The 23924-nt window shown below is 35.3% G+C and overlaps 2 protein-coding genes across 6 annotated transcripts in view; both read left to right on the forward strand.

The window, feature by feature from the left end:
• The first annotated feature begins 448 nt into the window (after window positions 1-448).
• On the forward strand, window positions 449-13294 carry LOC107227515 (uncharacterized protein C630.12). Its single transcript, XM_015668687.2, has 7 exons — window positions 449-874; window positions 1952-2161; window positions 2577-2739; window positions 2962-3093; window positions 7757-7891; window positions 8281-8512; window positions 9046-13294. Exons 1-7 carry the CDS (start codon window positions 858-860, stop codon window positions 9228-9230), a joined length of 1074 nt encoding a protein of 357 aa, XP_015524173.2. The 5' UTR covers window positions 449-857; the 3' UTR covers window positions 9231-13294.
• A 647-nt stretch (window positions 13295-13941) lies between these two features.
• Window positions 13942-23924, forward strand: part of LOC107220973 (protein-tyrosine sulfotransferase) — a 280227-nt gene continuing 270244 nt past the window's right edge. For all 5 annotated transcript variants that reach the window (XM_046739179.1, XM_046739181.1, XM_046739175.1 and 2 more), the window contains exon 1: window positions 13942-14160. The gene's annotated coding sequence lies outside the window, so the exon portion shown is untranslated. The remainder of the gene's footprint in view (window positions 14161-23924) is intronic.

Raw genomic sequence — 23924 nt, forward strand, 5'->3', positions numbered from 1 at the left:
GTTCGAAAATTGACTGACAGTACTGTCAGCAATCTTTCATCTCTTTTGCGGTTCCAAGTTCATGGATAGCTCTGACTCTGTCGTAGGGAATTTTCAGTACTGTCAGTCAATTTACGAACACGGCCTTTATCATTTATCATCACTATGGCAAAACATCAATTCGAATTCGACCAAATTCCACGGCACCTCACCTCATGAAACACCACTTTTATGTTTTTCTTGATTTTCTGAAAAATCCTGCAGAAATAATTAACAAAAATAAGAGAATGATTAGATGCAATTAAGAGCAATTGGAATCAAATATCATTCTGTTCGAATAACCATCGGCGTTCACTAAAGATATAAAAATCGAGTCGGCATGGCGGATACTACAATTTTCTCCCACACTTCAGCCTTTCGTACGAGAACGCATCACTCTACCTTAGCAGTTCCTGTCGTCTCCACATAACGCATCACACATCTTCAGACAATGCAGAGGTTATTGTTATTTTCATTCATTGAAGAACGAACAAGTTGTACCCTTCGGGTGCCCATGCGTACACGGTGACCACCCCAAGTGAATATTGTCAATTTTGTACGCATCTGAACACAAACAGCGAATGGTTTGATCATGATTCATCGGCACAAAGGTCGATGATCTTTTACGCAGTGAGAATGGACCTTCCGCGATTGACGCTACGTCGAAAGATCAGAATTGAAGACGTAACCGAATTTCAAGTCGGCAGTCACATGCGTAGTTGAACACATTACGGTAATCTCGCATGGCATGACTGACTTATCGCGTATAATCTTGTACTATTTTAATCTAATCGAATCTGACAACGTTGCTTATCTGTGTGAGCATTACAAACACGACCATGATCAGAAGGAGCAGGTGAATATATTCTGTCGCATACTTATTCGTAATTGCAAACATGTTTATCTTTGTCTTGCTGTGATTGCTTACTTTTACTATTAGTATTTTATTTTGTAAAATCAAGGTAATAATTTTCGCGTCAACCGGCTTACTTTTGCCTTACAATCATCAATCTTTCAATATGTACTTTCAAATCATAGACCAATTCATATGTTCGTTTGACTTACACTAGCTAGGATTTTCTGGGTGGGGTTTTGTTCGAAAAATAGTTTGTCATTTATTTCACAGGTATGTAGGGCAGAGACAATCATTTGTGGCCATCTCCCTATCTTTTGTTACACATATCCAATGTTTTACTTATGTATGGTACTGAAAATTGTGTTTAATTATTAAATGAATTATGAAAACGCATCTTACAGTCACGATATTGAACGGAACTCAATACTCAGTTGTTTAACCTCTTGAATACACACCTAATACCGGACGCATTTGAAATACACATACAGCTGATGCGAATTTGCACTACAGTCCACTTGAAGGAATTCGAATCCAGTTATATAATGATCAAAGCTGGTCAAACGGCTTGATGCTATTATTTGTGGCCATGCCTTTATGTATATGTAATTGATATGGCTGTACTAAGGTGGCCCAAAACAGTGCACCTACCCTATGTTGGGAATTTTGTCAAGTTTTATAGAATTCATGAGAAGAACTAATTCAGTTTTAGAAAACTGTAGCCATTCAATGAATAGAATAATCATGGAAATAAAAGATTTGAGCTTCGATGACAAGTTGACGAATTATTTCAAAACAAAATTTTTTTTTGCTACTGGCATAAATCATGAAGTTCTACGTATAATTGAATTTTGTACGCATTCTTTTACATACCTGCTTTGTATTTCGTAGAAAGTGATGACCTTAAGGCAAAGAAGTCGCCGGTGTGAGATGCTTTTTACTACACACGAAAATGGTAACTTTAGCTAATATGTGTTTGCATATTCTGTTCGTTTCAAAATTTATGTTCTTTTTTGTTTAGCGTGATGTTCAGTAGCTTATGATCGTTTGAATAATCAAAAAGGCTCATATTTCTTGCAGGTTGAAAAATAAAATCGGTGCGATTGTATTAATTATTGGGCTGACTGTGGCCTATAATGAATTCATTGCTTATGAAATTCAAAGACTGCATTGGGCCTTCCATAAGTGCACAGATTGTACAAGGATCTTACTTGTTGCCGATCCACAAATTTTGGGAATCAAAAATGAGAATTATCCCGGTGCATCAGTGGCAATTTGGGATAGTGACAGGTAAATTTGTTGATAATACTACTAGTATATAGGCTGACAAAGAATGAAGTTGAAGTTGTGATATTAAATAAGACAAGAAAATACAAGTGTAAATGCCAATTACTGCAATTATTAAAAGTCTAAGAAAAGGCAAAAAGGAAACAAGCTTTTGAATATGGCAACTTGGAACAAATTGAATCAATAATTTGATATGCTTATGACCAAATAAATGAATCGTTAAATTACAAACACTGTTGCATGTATCGATCCTGAAATTTATTGAGTTTCACTTGGAGTAAATCCTATTGATTGAGACAATTGAGTTTTCTTTGTTTTATTTGCTACATTACCGGTATAGACTTCAACATAATGAAATAGCAAAGAACTAGGATTCAATAATTTTGGAATTTTTTCTCCCAATTATTCATATTTCCAGTTACTTGCGGAAAACATTTGCAAGAGCTCTCGCGCATTCACAACCTCATGTGATTGCTTTCCTGGGTGATTTAATGGACGAGGGTCATATCGCATCTGGAGAATATTTCGAAAAGTATAAACGGAGGTTTGATTCTATATTTCAAACGCCAGATGATGTGATGGTATGTGTTATACAATTGCAACTATTTGTTATCATGAAACATAATAACGTCGGAACTAATTGAATGCTCGATTCAAAAATTAATTATTTTCATTTTATTGACGATCAATGATTGAATTGATGTACAGAATGGTGAAAGAATAATTATTGAAAATTAATGCATAATTAGAAAGTAACTCTTTTGCCTGCACAAAGACTAATGTAGGAATTGCTTTTCCTGTAGAAAATTTATTTACCTGGAGACAACGATGTCGGTGGCGAAGAGGATACCGTATCTGCACATATTTCTGACAGATTTGAATTTACATATAGTCAACCTGATACTTTAAGTTACAAAAGCGTGAATTTTTTTAAGGTAAGTTGCTATATTAATTACATGGATTGAATACATGTATTTTTTATGAAAGTTCAGCACCCACTAAGATCTGCAGAATAATAAATGCTGCTCCCGGTTGGATAAGTTTTGCGTCTTACACCACGCAGTGAAAAAGCTTAGATGCGTTGTCTAATGCTCTTTTCACAGTAGCCTTAAGAAAATCGACCTTGAAATTTTAGGCTTGCCATGAAATATTTAGGGTGGTGACAGACCGGGAAAACCGGATCTGGTTAGGGAGTTTCGTCTATCGGGAAAAGTCAAGGAAAAGTCAGGGAATTATGATGGACCAAAGGGAGAAACGTACTTTTTTTTATAAATTGTTGTTAAACTTGAGTTATGCTTCGTAAATTCAGCTAAGCTAACTTTCGTAAATGGTATTGTTCAATTTCTAATTATTTGTGTGAAATGAAGTGATTCTCTATGGTTTCAAATCCAAATTTATGTATTGAAGGTGCACAATTTCTGGAGCTTTTAGTCATAAAAGTGGCCAATATGGTCCAACTTTCATGGGAAAAGTCAGGGAATTTTATTTAAGCAAAAATGTCGATATTCTGATTTACTGTGTTAATGTTAAGATAGTCATCTAGAGGTGACTGATAGGATCCTTGTGGTGCCGCGGGTGTGATTAGGTTTAGGTTTGGCCGCTGTGTTTACTGCATTGGTCAATTAGTCTACCACAAGTCATTATTTTCTGGTGTATTTTATAGTGGTTTGTTTTCTAGTAGGCCGGAGATTTCTTCTTGTACAAGGCAGCGGTTGTTATGATACAGTTTATCTTCTTCCATGGTGGCAGTTATTCAGGCTTCTCTCAGCCCTTTTCGGGTTTTTAGTAGGCTATTGTTCTTTTCTCTTTCCTTACAAAATATATATTCATTTTCGACTGAACTGCAATGGCCACTTCATTGACCTAAAAAGTAGGACAAAAGTAGTATAAGATTCTCTTTTATACGTTGTTCCCTCATTTATGTGATTACTAGCCTTGCTTTGCTTAGGCAGCAAACCTACCTCTGGGAATATATCTTCGATCTAATTCCCTTGTTGTATAATGTACTAATTTAAGGCTTCAAAGTTCTTGTTGCAAAACAGTTTTTTCCACCTGGAAGCAATGAGTTTGATCATGATTGGGTGCTTTCCTGGTATCTTTCTTAGTCTGTGTATATTGTATTGATATAAGTATCGGAAATATTTACTTCAGTTTTTTCGAGTATTTATTTGTCACTGTTATATAGATATTTATTAAATTCATTGTTATCTGAATTGTTAGATAGCAGAATATTGTTGGACATGTTGATTTTTTTTAGCCATGAGCAGGACCTTGTTCTTTAAGGCCGTCCTCTAGTTTCTCGGCTGTTTTTTTATGGCTTTTTCAATAATTTTTTTACGGGCAAAGCATCGAAATAATCAATCTCATTATTTTTGCATAATCTTTATTAACATTTAAATAAGCTTTACAAATTTTTTGAAGTCAAAATATATAATAGAATAGCAGTTATAGTGGCCGACAGGAAGACATCAAGTAAAAGAGGTGCTTGACGGTAACCAAGATTGTGGCTGTTCTGCTTATCTGAAATCAAAAAACTAAACGGCATTTTAATCTTCATATTCAAGACTAGCGATTGAACTAGAGTGAATTCTAAATTACAAAAATTGACTTTTTTATACACTTTTGAAAATTACATTCTATTTTTTACTCATTTTTTCTTAAGTTTTTCGCTCGTACGAAAAAAACTATCGAAGCAATCATGATAATCCTAGTTCAATCGCTGGCTTATAACATATTAAACATGCTGTATAAATTTGAACACGATCGGTGCAATAGTTTCTGAAATATCGTGGTTACCGTTTCGAAAAATGGTGTTTCGAGAAAAACGCGTTTGAAAGTTCGCGCATGTGATTTATACTAAAAATTCCATCTCACCGTCAATCTGCTATGCCTGGACCATACAATAGGCCTTCCTCTTTTTCTTGGAAGTCACGCAGAGCTGCTCTGTCTTCTCTTTTCGCGATTCGGGCCTGTTCTACAACATCGCTCGTGCGCCTTTCTGAACGGTCGATCCGAGAGCTATCACGCTGTTGAACATATCCTTTAGCTTGTGGGCCGATTTTCACTCCCATGGTTTCCAAGGTCTTCAGGATAGCTTCGAATCCTTCGTTGAAGATTATGACAGCGAGAAACGTGGCGATTTCAACCACTTTTGGCCCAGAATGGAGGTGCTTCGGAGCAAAAGTCCAGATTTTTGGGCATGAATCTATTTCTTTTTCTTTCTCACACTTGCACGCCATAGAAATTTTAAAGCCCAATCCTCGTATATCACGTTGATGGAAAGTCACCGTACTTTTGCACTCTTTACAAATAACAGCCGAAGAAATGGTTGAAAACACACTCACAAAATTCAAAATACAATACAAAACAGTCTGTTCAACGTTCACTTCAAAATTTTTATTTTGACGAAGTTTCGTCGCTGACGCCGATGTAAACGACTTGTCTTGTTCAAAAGTGTGTCGGTTGCCTGCGAATTTTCGCTTTTTAGGTCGATCGAAAAAATCAGCTACGTGCGACTCGCAAGAGAAAATATAGTACGCTTCGCAACTGCCACAGCAAAACTGAACTAAAACTTCACGGCGTCTTAGTCAATATTCGAAAGCGTCTGTCAACGGTCTCAGCTCCCCTTTACTCGGGCCTAATACACAAAAGGTTCAAGTAGCAGTTAGATTTAGGGATATCAATACAATGGTCAGCGCCGCTCGGCTTTCGGAGCAGCACGGCGCGCGCTCCTGCTCCGTTCCAGGGCCGTAACTTGTGAACCACTTCGAATATTGAAAAATCCTTTGGCACACATTTTCTACACATGTTGTAGATGTGATTTATGAAAAAAAAAAAAAATCGATTTTTTCGACCCGAGAAACTAGAGGACGGCCTTAAGATTTGGTATAAATTACTGACCTCGTTCTGAGCGTTTCTATTTTCTCTATGTCAACTATGATTTCAACATCGGATTATTTTAGTTTTTGCACGTAAGCCCTCACTTTAGTAAGTAGTGGATACATATGATCCACGTTGCCTGACATGTTGATTCAAATCAAAGAGCTAACCAGCCCCACCATCTGAATATCACTGCACTTTTCATTTTGGTTTATGTACCCATTGGTATTTTGAAGTATTTTGACTGTTCAAGTTGACAATTGTAATAAGTGAATGTGTCTGGTATCTTATTTTACAAGCTTATAGCAGGAGCACAGAGCCACAGAAACATATCCGTCGCTGGCGAGTGTTAACATGCGAATCCGAAATTTTCTCTATACATCTCTAATAAAATTTTTTATCATTCGACAAAATTCGTCAGACGGGAAAAATAAAAAAATAAAGTCTCTTGAAAGTTTGATTATTCATATTCACAACAGATGTTAGCAGGCACAGTCCACAGATATTACTTCCCCTCTTCGCCGGCATATTTTATTAGTGCCCATTGGACGTTATCAATTCTCAGTCTTCCGTTTGGGTTGACTTCAGCATCTCAGAACGGCCTTGACTTCTTACCACAGATCTTATCATCTACTGGTCTACAGTTTGAGACTGAGCCATCTTTGATGTCATTTTTGCTTATTTTCTGCGATTCGTCTATTGAGGAGCTGTGAGATTGTGGAAGCTTACTTCAACTTCTGCATCTAGACGTTGATCTTTTCGATGTGACATTGTCCGGTTTTACATACACTTACATACAGTTTTTATTCTCTCCCATTGCTTATCTAGGTTTAGCCTTGTTGTATACACTACCTTTCTCCGGTAGAAACTTTTTACTTAATTCACAATTTGATGTGATCTAATATCGGAAAAATAAGCTGCACCCTACTTGAAGATGTTTGGTTATTTATATACACTAATTATTAAATAACATCCACCTCGATTTTATCTGTGTTTCGCAAAGTGAATTTTGAGATGAATATTTTGTTGGAAACAATTTCATGATCATCACACTGCAGTTCCGTTTTGAGATCTACAACTGCGGCGTGAACAAGATTTTTCCGTGGCAGACGGGACTAACTTCTTTCGTAGCGATATTGCATTTGCAATGTTTTGAAAATGTTGTAGTAAAAACATTTCATATTTTATTAGTTATCCATTTACTTTATTAATTATCAAATATTTTCTGATCATAATTTCATAAGTTCTCCGAAATATTTTTCTAATATTTTGTGCAAATATTTGTCAGCATCGCAAAAATTCGCATCGAACGAATGGCTAAATCGTTGTAAAAACATTATGTAAAAATATTTGACGTGGCTTTAAAATCTGACAACCAAATACATCGGAAATACTTTCTGAAATATTTTACACTGTTATCGAGTAATATAGTGTAAAATAAGTTTAAAATACTCTAATATTATTTTCTTCAAAATTTACTACGAAACATTTGATAAGATTTCAAACATATTTTCATGAAATATTTTTTTTTAAGTGTTCATGAGTCGCAAGAGAACATTGAAATTTTAAGGTTGGCCTTCTGTAAAATCCAAGAATAGAAGGGTCTAAGAATTCAGATCCGTGTATTGATTATCAATTACAGGAAACTGTCCGAATGGAAGTCGAATCCATTTCTGAGATCCACTTATCTTCACAATAACGACTATTACTCTGTGTCAGGTAAACAGACTGACCCATTCTGTTCCTGGAGCACCCAGCGACGCATTTTTGAATGATTATTCAGAAAGGAATACTACGAATGTGGTGCTGAGCCACATGCCATTGCTGTTCTCTCCTGGCAGTTTTGTTCAAAGTGTAAGTAGAATATGTGAAACAATCGTAACGCTTATTCGTCTAGTTCATGAAAACTGGTGACTATCAGTGGTAGCAGTAGGTGAAGTTTTTCTTTGGACAGTCAAACAGAGTCTTATATTATTATACATTCCTTGATATAATGTTTTTCGGGATATTTAAGGATCACATTTAAAATACGGACCATGACTTTAATAGTATTGATCTTTTTAAAATTTATTGATGAGGCTAAAGAAAAGGCGCATTTGGATTTCTATAATTGAAAGAGACACGTAAAGGTACCTCTTATTGCTTTATAACTATTGTAACCTCGTCCATTAAAGTATTGTAATCTTGCTTCTTATACTTGCATTAGTTATATCTTCTGAAATATTTCTTCTCTTGTTGATTAGGTAGTCAAAGAGCTATCACCACAGTTGATTTTTTCTGCTCACGACCACAAGGCGATGCATACCAGCTTAGATATGGCGACAAACCAATTAAGTGATATTTGGATCTTACCTCCACATGAAAATCGGTTGTTTCATCTACGTCTTGATATGGGAGATATTCACGAGGTTCAAATACCGACTTGTTCGTACAGAATGGGAACCCCTTACATTGGTTACGGACTAGCTTCTGTTGGTGCGTAATTTCTGTGAGATTCAGGTAATAGTTGTTGGAGGTTGGACTGTTTAGTCATTTATCAGACGTAAACTTAAAATTTGAGGGTGAAGTTTGACTAAGACACATTTTTCCGTTGATGTGAACTTTATTAGATTCGACTGTGTCGTTTTCCAAAAATTAACTTTCAAATTTAAGTGTAATTCATGGCCTCTTATGAGAGAACAGTCTCATTGAAATCGTGTTTCTATCAATGAAATTAATAGTTGATGATAAGAAAGTTGAATGAATAACTACGCGACATAAAAACACCCACCTGAAAAACTATCTATAAAATTTGGAATAGTTTGATCACATGCTTTGTGCATGATCAACAAAAATATCAGCAAAGGTGTTGCTTTTTAGGTTCTGTAGGGCGTAATGTGGCTTGCCGAGAAACATTTCGGCATCCAAGAATTTTTACCTTCAATTCCCTCACCTAGGAAGCAGTTCAACCTCCATAATGATTTTTCAATGTATTATCTAACTTGCTTGTGGTTTCCTCTGTGTTTCAGATACGCACGAGAAGTTAGTCCAATTTACAATACTTTGGCAGCCAAATCGGTTTGTGCAGATTTTAGTTTATAACTTGGTCGGATTGATATTGATTATTTTTTCGTTTTACTTTGCTGCTGTTTGGGCTTACCGAGTTTTATCCGGCTATGTAACTTACACAAAAGTACCAAATATGCGGACATGAAATTTAAATGCTTCCGGGATATAGAATGAACTTCTCATTCGGTATACCGAACAGTTTGAATAACAACAGGACGAAAAACTAGTTCCAAATGTGAATAGAATTTGTAGGCGTTTAGTAACTTCCATTCTTCTTTTCTACATTCATTCCAACTTTGACTGTCTTTTGCTTTTGAACGTTGAGATCATTTCAAAGAAATCCACTCAAAACATGTTTTAGTTTGCTGGCTGCATATAGACGCAGACTTGATTTTGAGCCCTTGTATACAATATATCGGTATTATAAATCATAAAATGGTCAAGCGATTGCTTGTTAAATATTATTTACCTATTCTCTACCTCTGGGAAATAATTGCTAACATCTGTCCGAACTTGAAAAGTCACTCTGGTTGGCAATTCACGATCACATTTTTAAAATAGCTTGGATACTGTTCTTATTGTGATACCCTGGTCTTGGAAGGATTCTCTTCTGGCTCTCCAATCTGTCAAATTTTATTTGCATTCATGGTGATTGAATGAGCTATTTTTCGGTGCTAAGTGGTCTGCTTGAAGATGAATATTATCGTTCTTGCTATGTAGATTGTATTTAAGCCGAAACAGAATACATATTTTTTTTTAATGAACTAATTAGGAAGAACGATTGTATCCATCTCTATACATAAAATGGCTCTGGTAGAGAAAAAAGTAGACTAAATAAAATGAGTGAAATATTAATTCTTAAGATAACAAATCACTGAGATTGCTAGCCGTACTTTAATTTTATTCACATTTGAAAACTAAGTTTACCGAATTTTATTCTTTTTTTTTTTACTTCGTGTTATGCTATTTCGTACATCACTTAATATTATTATTATCATATTATTATATATTTTAGTAATTTAGAATTTTTATAACTGATACCGACATCAGTATTGAAGCATTTGAATAACTTAATAGAACAATTAAGAAGAAAGGCAATAATTATACAATTAGAATTTAAATGTACCCTAAGGTTGCGGTTGGTTCAAAATATGAGGGAAGTTTAATTTATACAATTTGTTTTCAAAATATATGTAACCTTCGATTTGATGATAGCTGTTCCCTTTAAATCATTGAAATATTTTCTTGTCACCAAAATTCAACAAATCTGTTCAAATTTTCGAAAAATCGTAACATTTTGCCAATTATTGGCATCGGGTAAATTATTAGAAAAAGGGTTTCTAATCATTATTTCGGTAAAATATGAGGACGGGTAACGTGCTGTTCAATTTCATACATGGGTAACTGAAACAGGGTGATTTTTTATTTATTGAGATTATTTTATAATAATATTTTTTATTATATTGAGTCATATGCATTATCGATGGCTTTTACTTTGTTTTATAAAATGTATCGTTATAAATCTGTTTCCAGATAGTAACGGAGCCAAAAATCGTACAAATGGCGGTAAAAACATATATACCAACGCCAGAGAATTCATTGCCTTATAAACGATTTTTTAAGCCATTATGTGTGTTAATCTGAGGGAAGTCGTCTTTATGGCCATGAATCTTGAGGCATTGTTATGTTTTTTCGTCAAATTATCAACAAATTTTTTATCTGCTGTTGCCCCTTTTGTTAATTGGCACAATAGTTTATTATTTAATATAAGACTAGTTATACTGTAGAAAAGTAAGTATTATCAATTTGTAAAGGTGTGATTCTAGATTTTTGAATCATGAATAGATTACTGGGGAACGACCTATGCTCTTATTAGCAAACCAAATATTTTTCAAAGTTGACACAATATGAGTATGTCTTCTTGGATTCTGTACTTCGTCTTTTTTCATGGTCAGGGAAGAGATTATAAAAACAAAGAAACGAATAATTCGTAATAATTTTATTCGAAGCCATTATCATAAACGATTCTATCACATACCGGAACAATCTCTTAAAACTTAAAGATCAACTGCGCACGCGCCAAATAGTTCAATCTCATTGGTTTGCGAAATCCTCCCACAGCGATATTCTTGTTTGCTGCGATGCAGGGGGCCAACGTAGACAAAATGTGTACGTTTGAATTTTCAAAGAGCTTAAGCATTAAATTCCGACCGTTCTTTGAAGAATCAACTTTCCAACCCAATAACAAATACTTCCGAAACCTTTCCCGAGTCACTGCCTCAATTATTTGAAATTCTAACCTCGAAAATTCGTATCAACTACATCGCCGCTAGAAACAGTTCGACAGCTGAAACTCGGGATGGCCAGCCTGCATAAACAGCCGATAAAACTCGCGCATGCGCAGTTGATTTTCAAGTTTCGAGAGATTGTCACGGTATGTTTTTATAAGTGACTCGTAAATTCCTAAACAAGCTACATTCGTTACAAAATTTACCGAATCTTACCAGGTGCCATTCGATCGATGTTGCAGAGGTCACCAAAGTTTTAATTTATTTGTACTTAATTGGGCCTTCCCAACCAAGGCATGTGGTGGGTGTAAACCAGATTTCATGATTACACGATTTCAAGAATTTCATGTAATTACAAATATTTCCGAGATTTTAGATGATTTCAATCGTTATTCAAGATTTCATGAGGTATTGTAGTATTTCAAATGATTTCAAAATACTTCACCGGATTTCAGTACATTTCACAAAATTTCAACGAATTTTAATATATTTCATGAGTGCTGTACGTACGATGATAAGAGCAATCACTCTTGAGTTTACCTAGAACACACAATTGAATTTCACATTCCAATTTATTTATGAAGCATCATAAAACCCGAAGAGTCAAGGGGCCTTGTGACGTGTAAACAACATTCCTATTTTTTCTCGAAGTTTCTGCACGTGCTCTGGGTTTTCCCCTAAGAATGTAGAAATGATTAACATTCCAAACGAATCATGACAGAATGTGTTCTAGTACATCTTAGTTTTTTCTTAGAATATTCTGTTTAAATATATTTAAGCAATTTAAAGAGCCTAACAAACGAAATCAAAATCACATTAACCCATTTGCTTTTTTGTACACTATAGTGTACAATCTTGATTTTCGTTTTTGTACTATTTTTTCGAGATATACTACATATTAAAGAAGTGTCAAGTATATGAAATACGGGTAAAATTTTCTAACAAATCGTTTGCCGCTGTTTATTTTGTAGAATTATTCTCACATTACGTGAAAAACGCTAATTTTTAAAAAAAACTCAATTTCTGAAACATGTACAAGACTACTTAATATCGTTCAAAAAGTGTTTCTTTACTTAAATAATGGCATTTTGAGTGAATATTTTCATTTTAAAGTGAACGGGTTAATTATTAAGCTAAATAATAAAGCACACAAGTAAAAAATATAATTCACATAAATGATAATGAAAAAATCATGTATCATTAATAAACTAAATTGTTGAATAAACAATGGTTTTTGCGCTATTTCAAAGCAAATTGACAGTTTGTTGGTCGGGTAAGCGCGATGTATATAACCCGTCGCGGCTCGCGCGAGCAGTACATCTTTCTTAACTTTAGCGAATGGAAAATAGTATGTAACAAGGAGGTAAATTGTTGCACTCGAATTCTTACCGGCACACTTCACTCTTCAATAAATTTGGAGATCCGGCAGAAGCTTAAGAATGACCAAAAATAATCAATAAATTTCCGATCAAATCGATTATTATTTTCCTATTAACCGAGCGTAATCGATTATTTTTCCCATAGACTTATAAAGATAGACCGAGTGCTCTTATGAGCCGCTTGAAGCAAACATTTAAAAGACAGAAATATGCCGCGAGTACTCCTTTTTCTCTCTGACGATATTTGTGGCGGGGATCGAGGCGGTAGAGGAGAATGAGGCGAAATTATGCGCCTTTATCTATAGCTGTTCCACTTCCACTGCTCCGTTGTCTCCCACCATGACGCCAATTGAAAAGAGAGAGCAGTACTCCCGGTATATCTCTGTCCTTTATATGTAATTGTCAGTGCCTCTTATAGGCGCGCTCAGTCTATTTTTATAAGTTTATGATTTTTCCTCACAATCGGTTTTTGTCTTTTACCCCTATGAACGATGCAATACAATATCAATTTATGTCATCAAAGTATCAATTATCATCATTGTCTTACTTACTATCTATTTGAAATGACAAGTGAAGGATAGATGAATATTTTCACCAGAAATTGTAAAAATATTTTTGATGAAACTATAAATTATTAAAAAAAACTTTTCCGCTATTAAGATTACGTACTGAAGTTTACGAAGTTTTGTTTCATGTGCAACGTTTGAAAAAAAATACGAAATAATCGATCGATCGATAACTTTTTCCGATTCCATCGAATCGTATTCGATTGTTCTTTTGGACTCGATTAATCGCTGCATCGATTACTTTTAGCTAGCAGAGATGAGTAGTAGCTAGTGGTCGTCCCTACCGCGCAGTCTATTTCTATAAGTATATGCATGGTCTATGCTCCGAAGTCTATATAGCGCCCTAATTGACGCGCCGCCGCTTCACTGATCGACGGAGCGCTGCTGACCGCCAATGAAAATAATACCCGACGTTCATGGAAGATGTATTGTCGGAAACTGCACAGGTACTTACCGACCGAAGTGAACAAGTCGCGCTGCTCGCTCGCTGTCCATTTACCAACAAGCCAGTCGACGGTGACCGACAGAAGCGACGGACGGACTGCCAAAATATCGCTGCAACTCGGCTTATCGTTTCTCCCGGATCCCGTCTGGCGACGGAGTTCGTCTCAGAGCCGCTGGGGTTGTAGAAGTTAGTCGCAGCTGATCTGCCGGGCAGTAAGGTATCGAGTGTACATATCCGTCAGTTCTTCGTTTCGCGCGAACTAGTAAAGCGTGTGAGAAATCGTGGCTAGTGTTATTTTTGACAGTGACCAGAGTGCAGAGATTGGGAATATTTGGCGGAGGACCTGTTTCTACAGCGAATTGCAGCAGCTCCGATACTGATTCCGTGCCGACATTGGGTGAGTTTTCTAGGTTATGAGGAAGGGAAAAAAAGTCTTTGCTTTTTTATTTATTTATTTATTTATTTTTTTAAACCTATTTATTCGTCATCTCCATGTGCTCCCGTCGCAGGTGATTTCACGGACCGCTCTGCGATCTGTTACTTCACCTCTGCACTGGAACTCGCTTTAATAACTCGGCGTTTCGTCCTTGCGAAGCGGCGCTAATGCAGACGATGAGAATGCGAGCTCGACTTTACGCGAACCTTGTTTTGAGGTGACTGACACCTGATGCGTCATTGAACATGCTACGCATGTGGAACTCGTGGTTCGCGTACCTTTCATACCGGTTCACTTTTCCTCAACGCATTTGCTCAGGTTCTCACCCTGTCACGTTCTCAGTGTCATGATTGTGTGGCTGAAGTTAGTAACGTCTACGTAACGCAACGTTGGTGGGGAAAAATTACTATTTTGCAAGTTTGTAGTGACTTTGAAGTAGTTAAGTTTTCAAAAGATAAATACAATTTGCCGTATTACGATTTACTGAATTTCGGACATGCCTGGAACTGTGAAATAACGATTTTCCAAAACGTTAATCATTACAATAACGTTACTAACTTCAGCCTCGTGTCATTATTACGTTACATTAATTTGGTCTGATGTATTCTTCACCGAGCGATGTAAAACATGCCTATTACCGGGTTTGCCAGTTATTGAGAATCTTCAGCTCGATCAGGGTAGCCACACACCTCGAAAACCTGGAAATGTTTGGATATTTAAAAGGGTTCACGGAAGACCTGAAATTGTTGGGGAATTTTTAATTTGGTCATGGAACAAACGGAAAATATCAGTTTTCTATCTTTGGAATTGGAAATCATTTTTTGGGGTAATGAGTTTACTTTTTGCCGTCGAGAAAACTGACTTTATTTGTAAATTACATTTTCCTTCAGTTCGAATTGAATTTGAATCGATTAAGTATTAACTCACGCATTTTTTTGGCAATTTTTGCATCCCACCCCTAGTGATAACGATTAGTAAAGTTTGTTTGTTTAGCCCACTACTGTTTTTACGTCAGTTAAAGCTTTTTGAGAAGTTTATTGGAAAATCGATTTATTGTATGGGAATGACAGAAATGCCATTTGTAGTCATATCCTGATCAATTCATTCCTACTTTATTAAATATTAATCATTATTAATTATTATTGCACGTTAACGTGTTGTGTGAAACGTGAATTCATTGCTCATTGTGTGTTAAATATATTATGTATTGTCTATCTTTTTAAATGCATGCAATAAACATTATACGCGCTAATATATTATTATTGAGCAATTAATGCATTATCAACATCTCCGTTTAATCTTTCTTTTCTTATCGTTCCGAAACAGGCGGCGTGTTGGCTTTGAGCACGCACTTCTAATTTCCTATATTAGCTAACGTTTGCTTGGAATGCCTACTGCTATAGGGTAGCATTTGATAACATTTCTCTGACTGGCCTGTCCCTGCAGTTTATCGTTAGCTAATACTTGAATGGCCCCATAGTGTTTTAATAAGCTAAACGATTTAGGTGGTTTTAGTAACTCGCTAGAACTGGGAAAATATTCGGGAAAATTAGGTCTTAGGTCCTGAAAAACCTGGTAATATCATGGAATTTTTTCCGCAAAAATTTGTGGTCACCCTATCGATCAAGAAAATAATAATTTTTTCCCAATGTTTCGTTACGACAACGCTACTAACTTCAACCCGGAAAGATCATTTGTGGGTAGAAAAGTTGTATCAGACTTTTTTTTTCCTTCATTTGGTTGTCAACTTGGAATTTTTTTTTCAACAATGCAGTCTTAATTAACAAGCAGTAAAATTCCTGTGTTCTCGAATAAATTTTGCTTTTGCGCAATCAATGAACAAGGAATGCTAAAATTCTTCATCAACATTCTGTGAATGTGTGATTTTTCCTGGCAAACTACCGCTTGCTCTAAAGTATTAATTTAGCAGAAAATAGACTTTACACATCGCCATCAGACAACATTGCTCTCAGAATGATCTTTCGAAAGCTACGGTTTACAGAAATTTATTTCTGCAGACGCAGAAATCTTGAAAGTCGTACAAGCATACGCAGTATTTATATTTCGCAAACGCAACGCTTTTCAAGTTGTTTCACTATGTCTCGGCAAGAGATAATAATTCCGGTAATCAAGTAATCAAGTAATCAAATAAACCTGGTAATGATCGAATTACACGGAGATAAAAAAAAGAGCAGGTCTTACTCAAAACTGTTGGAAAAAAAGACACTGCGTGATGATTTTTTTAAAAAATACCCATTTCAACTATATTTTTTACCACAAATGTAGCATATTTTATTCCGCACACAGTGGTTTTCTTTATTACAAAATATATAACGCATCGAACTGACCAGAATTTCACATAAAAACGATTAATTCTTCGCAGAGATAACCAGGTCAATGTTTTAGTTATATACACTGTACAATATATCTATCGTCTTGTCTACATTATACAAATTTTCACTCGTCTGAACCGTAACACATGTTATCATGACGATAATCCTTATCCTAACTATGTTTAGTTCATTTATACCATATTATTTATCCGTGTGTCTGGTAAATTCCACTCCAAATACACCCAACCGTCGATTTTGTCGTCGGTTTTAAATCATCTTCCATTGAGTGTTAGACGAGTTTGAAATTAATAACGTTAACGTGACGAGATATTGAGAAAAAAATCACCAAGTTACAATTTTTAAATAAATTTACGGGCGTTGAGTTGGGACTTTGCGAAATATGAGAATTCTTTTTGACAATGTTCAAATTGCGAAAATACAATTTTTTCTAAGAATACATCGTTACTTCAACGTTAGGAACTTCAAACTCATAGTTTTAGACTATTCTTAGACTGTTTTATTTCGCATTTGATAAACATTGTTAATTCTCTAAAAATGGCGAATCCCACCATTGCGCGAATGGAAACTGTCGGTCTAATTTAGTTTTTGGCCCGGCGGATGAAAAGAATCTTCAAACTTCTAGCCATTGTTAGGATATATACAGTTTATAACCCATCGGCGCTTACTTGCAGAGAGGTGATAGTTTATGAGGTTGAAGTTAGTAACGTTGGCGTAACGGTGCATGTTTAGGAAAAATAATTTTACACAACTCAAGGATTGTCAGAACTTGATTAATCCGTAACGAAGCATAACGTGCTCATTCTTTGAAAAGCCATCTCGTTCAAAACCAAAGTGATTCCAAAGCGATGATTTTTTTTCCTAAAGTTTTGTTACGCCAACGCTACTACCTTCAATCTCGTCATAGTTTAGAAAAATTTCAAGAGTGATTTGTCAACGTTAGAAAGACAAAAGCAAACTTTAAAATTAATAATTAAAGATTTTGGTCATTGATCGGTGTATGGAATCAAAATTTATTCATTTAAATATCAACTCTAGAAAAAAAAAATTTTAGTTGGTCCAACAATTCTTTTTTCCGATTGTGACTGATATAGATATCTTTTTTAGCTAAATTTTCTTTAGTGTTGTAGGCGAATAAATATTTCAATGATCGTATGATTAGCTAGGTGATTTCATGACTCGTAATGATTTCAAATTATTCTACATGATTTTTCTGCGCGACCACTATATGTTATCTTTTCATTCTTTTGTATCCGGTATGATGGATGGGAGTTAAAATGTATAAAGATCAGAAAAAAAGTCGCAATATCAAATTTTCAAAGATTTCAAAATCTGTATCATAAAATTTAAAAAGGCAACGAGTTGAAATACAGAAGATCCAAAATATAGAAAGGTCAAAGGATTGATTAGACCGGAACATCGAATACCCAAAATGACTTTAGAAAGACGAATGTAGAAAGCCAAAACATATGTAAAATCATGAGAATCCGGACGATTCTATACTTGGTTTTGTTACATATCCTTTACCTGTTTGCAGTCTGAATTTGAATAATCGATGTTGTAATTTTAATGATTTTTGATATCAGATAATTTCCGACCGAGATATAGTGAACACCGCAAATTGTTTTTTTTCTGAGACGTTCCGGGGCAACCTCGGTCACCGGCTTGTTTTTAAATATTTCCGCATGAAAAAATTACAAAATATTGTTAAAAGTATACTTAATAATGTACAAAAGGTTTGAATAAATTTGCTCAATCCGTACCTTTTAAAAAAATTCACAAAAAAAGTGTTTTTTTTTTTTTACGCTGAAACCCCCCCTTAAATTCCTCTTTCATCTCGCTATTAGTTGCTCGTATTAAAAGGGAGGGCGGGAGGGAGGGAGGGAGAGTCAATTAATGGTTTTTTGGATAAATGCTTTGATGACTTTGTCACGTTCCTCCCTGGCCGACTGACTAATCCCTCTCTAACTTGCCTATTTCGCTGTCTTTTCTTCGGTCCTTTCCTCCCTCCTCTCTCCATCTTTCTTTCTTTCTTTCTTTCTTTCTTTCTTTCGTTCCTCACTCTCTCTTCTCTTATTCTCTTATTCCGACACTCGTCCAACATCAACCTTGTTGTTTTGAGCGTCCTCTTTGCGTACGCATGACTTTTATTAAGCAGCCATGATCTTACAGTCGTTATTGTACTTCGTTAATGTTAAAGAGGTAAGAATACCGCGCATACTTGAAACACTTTAAACCATATTCGCATGTGTACAGTATCGATGTGGTATGTTATAATGAGGTTGTGGTGGCAACCATACGATAAATGTGAAATGTGACTGGCCAACCTTAGTTTTTATCTCCGCGTTGTTTTCCTCCTGATCTCTGACATGTTTCCATTTCGTTTATTCACTTCTGCAAGGGAAAACTTTGGTTCTTTAAAAAAATCCATTTGTAGGCGCATGTTGTAAGCGCCTTAATTTAATTAAATAAAATGCAGATACTTGATGGATACGAAATGTCGATTTTAATTTGGTCAATTTCGTGAAATAATACTTTTTTAACGGTATTAACAAAATATCGAATACGCTCTGATAGATTCAATCAAATTACTTTATACAGATCACTAAATCTATTACGTGGATGAATGTTAATGAAATTTACGAAATCATGAGTGCTAATTAATTATCGCTATCAAATAATATGTTATATCGTAAATGTACAAAAAAATTTTTTTTGAAATGGCAAAATACTGTTTGTGACGCGTTAAAAATCCTATCTCGCAAGAGAAGTAAGATGAACAGTTATTAGAAGGGCCTCCACTGATGTATTCTAACGCTGAAATTTCGTTGCCGGGACCAAATCTTTGTCATTACGAATTCATTATTCGGAGTTGTTACAATAGATGCAGTCACGTGTTCGCTTATTTCCCGATTTTTTAAAATAAAATTCGCTGTTTGGATCATGTAATAATTTTACTGATAACCGCGTTTGTGGAATTTCCCTAATCAACGGCAATATCGAATTTACATTAGTCACAAGCTTAATGAGAAATGGCGCCCGCGTCAATATTACATTATTTAGTTCAGCCGAAACGTTTCAGAAGTGCGCGTATTGAGTTTACGTAATTAGCGAATTGGTAATACTGTAACGCTATATTTTGCTGAATTAATTACTGCACACTCGGCCGACTTGAGTGTATGTGAGGAATTCCATGCCAACTGAGAGGACATTTTCCCTGACCCCCGCCAATTTGTTTCATTATTTTTTATATGATTCTACAACCTAAAAAAAGCACTCACCATTTTTTTCAGATCTTTCGTCCCAACCATTCTTTTTTTAAAAATGTTACAAACCCTTTTATGGTCCTAAAAAAAGACGACATTTTTAGTATTTTTTTTTTACAAAAATTAACATAATTTCCAGGTCCCAGAACAAACATTTGAAGCCATAGTTCAGAGTGGAGAGTTGATTTTTTGTATTTTTTAAATATTTTCTCAGAGGAATAATTTTTCTTTTTTTGTACGTATGAACTCTTACAGTTTTTCTATGTTCGTTTGAATCAAATTAATAATATAATAATTTCGAAGAAATGGGTTATTTGAATCAATTCATTATTTTATTGAATTGGCGAGCTTACCAAAAATATGGAACGTATTGAGGAAATGAAGTAGAAAAATTCTCTCGATGTAAGATATAACATTTGTTTAATACAAATTTATGGTGCACAGCTAAAAAAATTTGCTATATTATGAATTAGGTACATTGAATGAACAATAAATTGGCCGGAGTGAGAAATTTTGACTAGTTTATTCAAGACAACGTTTCGGTCAAAACTATCAGCTGATACAATCAAAATGTTGTCTGGATTTAATCAGCGTGTTTCATTATAATGGGTTACACCAATGCGATATTCGTTTCATAAAAACATTCAACTTTGTTCTTTATCATCCGTATATAATTTGTTTCGAACAAATGAAAATATTAATTACAAACTCTCATGTTTCGACGAAATTCGTATTATGGAGTTGTGATGAGTATTTGTTTGACTCGGCATGAATGAGAAACGATGTTAAAGTTTTTTAATATTTAGCGTAATGAACCAAACATATTCATCACGTACATCAAATACGAATTTGCAGACACCTTTTCTCATTTAACCCTTTCAGTCACAGCGGGATGCTTTGAGCAAAAATGCACCGCAAAAATTTCCAAGTCCTAGCCTTATCACAGTTTATTATATTTACAACTTGAAATAATTTTTCTTACTTCGAACGACTGTTAAGAAATGGAAAAATCTAACTTTCGGCCAGAATCATCAAATTTTTATAGTCTTTTCGATTTTACACCCGCCATATTGGATACTCCATCTTGGATTTAGGAATTGTCAAATTTTAACCCGAGATTCGTGAGCAGCGACTCGAAAAAGTCCCGAGTGACAAAATTTGGGCCAAAATATTGAGTTGAAAAATGTGTGACTTAATTCAACTGTAAAATATACTTTTCGTGTATTCGAATGTTGAGCGCCATATTTAGTCGATTAAATCAAAATCTCACTTCGTGGATCGCGATTGCCGTTTTCGATTAATCGTAAGACAGGCAACATATATATTCTTTTGATTCCACAAATTCCGTTTCTCGGGATCAAGAACGCTACAATAGCTACTTCATAGTATTGTCCACGAGAAAAATGGATGAATAACTTTATCGAAGTAGTCACAAAATGCTTCGCTCGTCATCTACTTTTTACTAATTTTCCGGCTTTCCGATTGCTCAATATTTCCGATCTATAACCGCGAAAAGTGTTACTTTTTTCCCCATTTTTTCACCGAAATGAGAAATCCCTTTGATAATAGACGATTTGCTATTCTAGCAATCCTGAGAACTCGACAAAATATTTCAAAGAATATTTCCGCGTCCCGCTTCGCGTTGGCCTTTTATATCATCAAACCATAATCGAACACGTTTCTGAAAATCGGTAAGAATGGCCCGAGCTTTGCAAGGCTGTGTTTCGCTCTTTTGGACGTTGAGAAATCCATCGAACCGTTTTCGAAGGGATTACCTACGTTCTTCGTATTATCTACTAATTGCTTCACGCGCTACGTTGGAATCTGTCAATGGGATTTTCCATTACGAAGCTGAAGCACAGCGGTAAGAGTTAGCAGCGAAACGTATTAACGTTGATTGAAATGTCAGCCTGAAGTTTGTTGGGTTAAAAGTGGTTATTTTGCAACTTTAGGATTACTTGAAATTCAGCAAACTGCACCGAGAGAAATTTTTAATTCCGGTTACCGCTCGGCACTTGACTGTTTTCATTTTTTACCACGATCGAAAAATATAGTTCTAGGTAGAAAATGAAAATTAATTTTCCAGCTGTTACCGGAAAGTCTAGTATCCGTTACTATTCTTTCTCATTACGATCACTGTTGCTAGATTTTCTCCTTACTGTTGCGAAAATTTAATGGCTTGTGGAACAATAAGTTGATGTTAAAGCCTTATTTAACTAAAAAAAGTAGAGTCAATCGAACGAACTGATTTCGCGTTGCAATAACCAAAAAGGGATCGACAATAGCGCAAAATGATTAGGCGTACCTCGTTTTTCGTAACACCAATAATATACAAACAGTTTTTTCAACGACAACTGTTGAACTATTGATCGAATTTTATTAGATATTTTTTACGCTTATTCCTATTTTCTCCATTTTTTTATGGGTTCAACAGGAAATGGCTTTTGTCTCTTATTGCGCCGAATGGTTCGTCCAATCCTAAAAAGTACGCGTCCAATCGAATCCAACGGTCTGGATTCGATGTGTGACAATTTATTCGTACGTTGACCTGTTATTGACGGCGTGTCGGAATTTTTATCGAAATTTGACGTAACTCATTGACATTTGACTCGAAATAGAATTTGACGCGTTTTCAGGATCGTGGAACGGAGTGCTCACGGACATTCGTAAGGGACTGCAGGATTGACGACGTTTCAAACGATCCGAAAGAAACGCTAATACACGCATTTGTGAATGAAAGACATTCTCGTAGAATACTTCACGAACGGTGAAGAATTTACAGAATTACGAGTGTCGACATGGTAAAAGTAGTTTAAAAAAAGCAAATTGTTTTCAAACTTCAACCATGCTTCGTAAATTAAGCTAAACTCGCTTTCGGAAATGGCATTGTGCAATTTCTCTCCCGCTTTTACGAAATATCTGGAGCTTTTTTTCGTAAAAGCTACCTAAGACTCGTGGGAAAAAGATAGGGAAATAATTTAGAAATTTTTATTTTAGTTGATTTGTCGCCACTCTGAGAAATAAAGATGCGATAAGTGATTCGTGCCGCGTTATGATCGAAAACGCGTTACGCGAGGTTTCAATGTTAAAGTAAACAACTGCACGTGGGAGGTTGCAAAGAATTCGATAAAATTTATATCGATATGAAATTTGAACCCAAGACACTGATATCGTTCGAGAAAAAGACATCGTTCGTATGAAAATAAATTTGATAAATTACAATGCAGAATGAAAAAGTTGTTGTTTGCTGCAATTTATAATACGAAACGTTAGAAAATGATTTTCCTCTTATACCGTGAAGCTTTCACTTGAACACAAGATACCCATTTAAAAAATATCTGACGCTTGATTCAATTCAGGCTTTAGTATCCTCATTGGGGGAATGGAGAGAATAAGTTGGCTGCGTTGGGTAAACTGCCATTTTAAAGCTTTCAGTTTTCAATTCCGAGGAAGGATTAGATGATCGACGTTACAGCTTTCAGAGACGTAACTAAGCCGCTGCCGTTTTTTTTTTTACCTACGGTAGCTGAAAAAATTCGAGAAGTTTATGTTACTGTTCGTATACGGTAAGGCTACAAGAAAATCAGAAGTGTTTATTCCATGGATTCTAATGTTGAAACCGTGGATTTATCATCCATTGCTTCATCCTCTTGGTACCGAAGGATGTTATAGAAATTTAATGCGAATCAAACGAAATAATACCATCGATAAACGTACGAGCAGATCAGGATATGTGAAGTATCAAAAAATGAATTTATATGTTTTTCGTCTCAGACGGTGACGATGCCGAGAATGGATCACATCGACAGGTATGTAAAAATAGAAAAATACAGAGCAAAAAAATTATACCGAAGCACGTTACGTAGGTCATGCAGAAGCAAGTTGGTGAAATGCAAAAATAAAACTATCTTGCAATGTAAATTGTAGATTTGAAAACCAAGAAGCGCACCTGGTGTAATTAGAGTTGTAGTGAATTCGATGGCAAATTTCTTCGTTTTTTTTTACAATTATATGAATCCGATGACAGGGTTTAAATTTGTAAAATTAACGCGACGAGATACTGTAAGAAAAATCACTATGTCGTAATTTTGAAATGACTTTGAAGAAC

The sequence above is a fragment of the Neodiprion lecontei genome, chromosome 4, assembly GCF_021901455.1.
Source record: "Neodiprion lecontei isolate iyNeoLeco1 chromosome 4, iyNeoLeco1.1, whole genome shotgun sequence".
Lineage (NCBI taxonomy): Eukaryota > Metazoa > Arthropoda > Insecta > Hymenoptera > Diprionidae > Neodiprion > Neodiprion lecontei.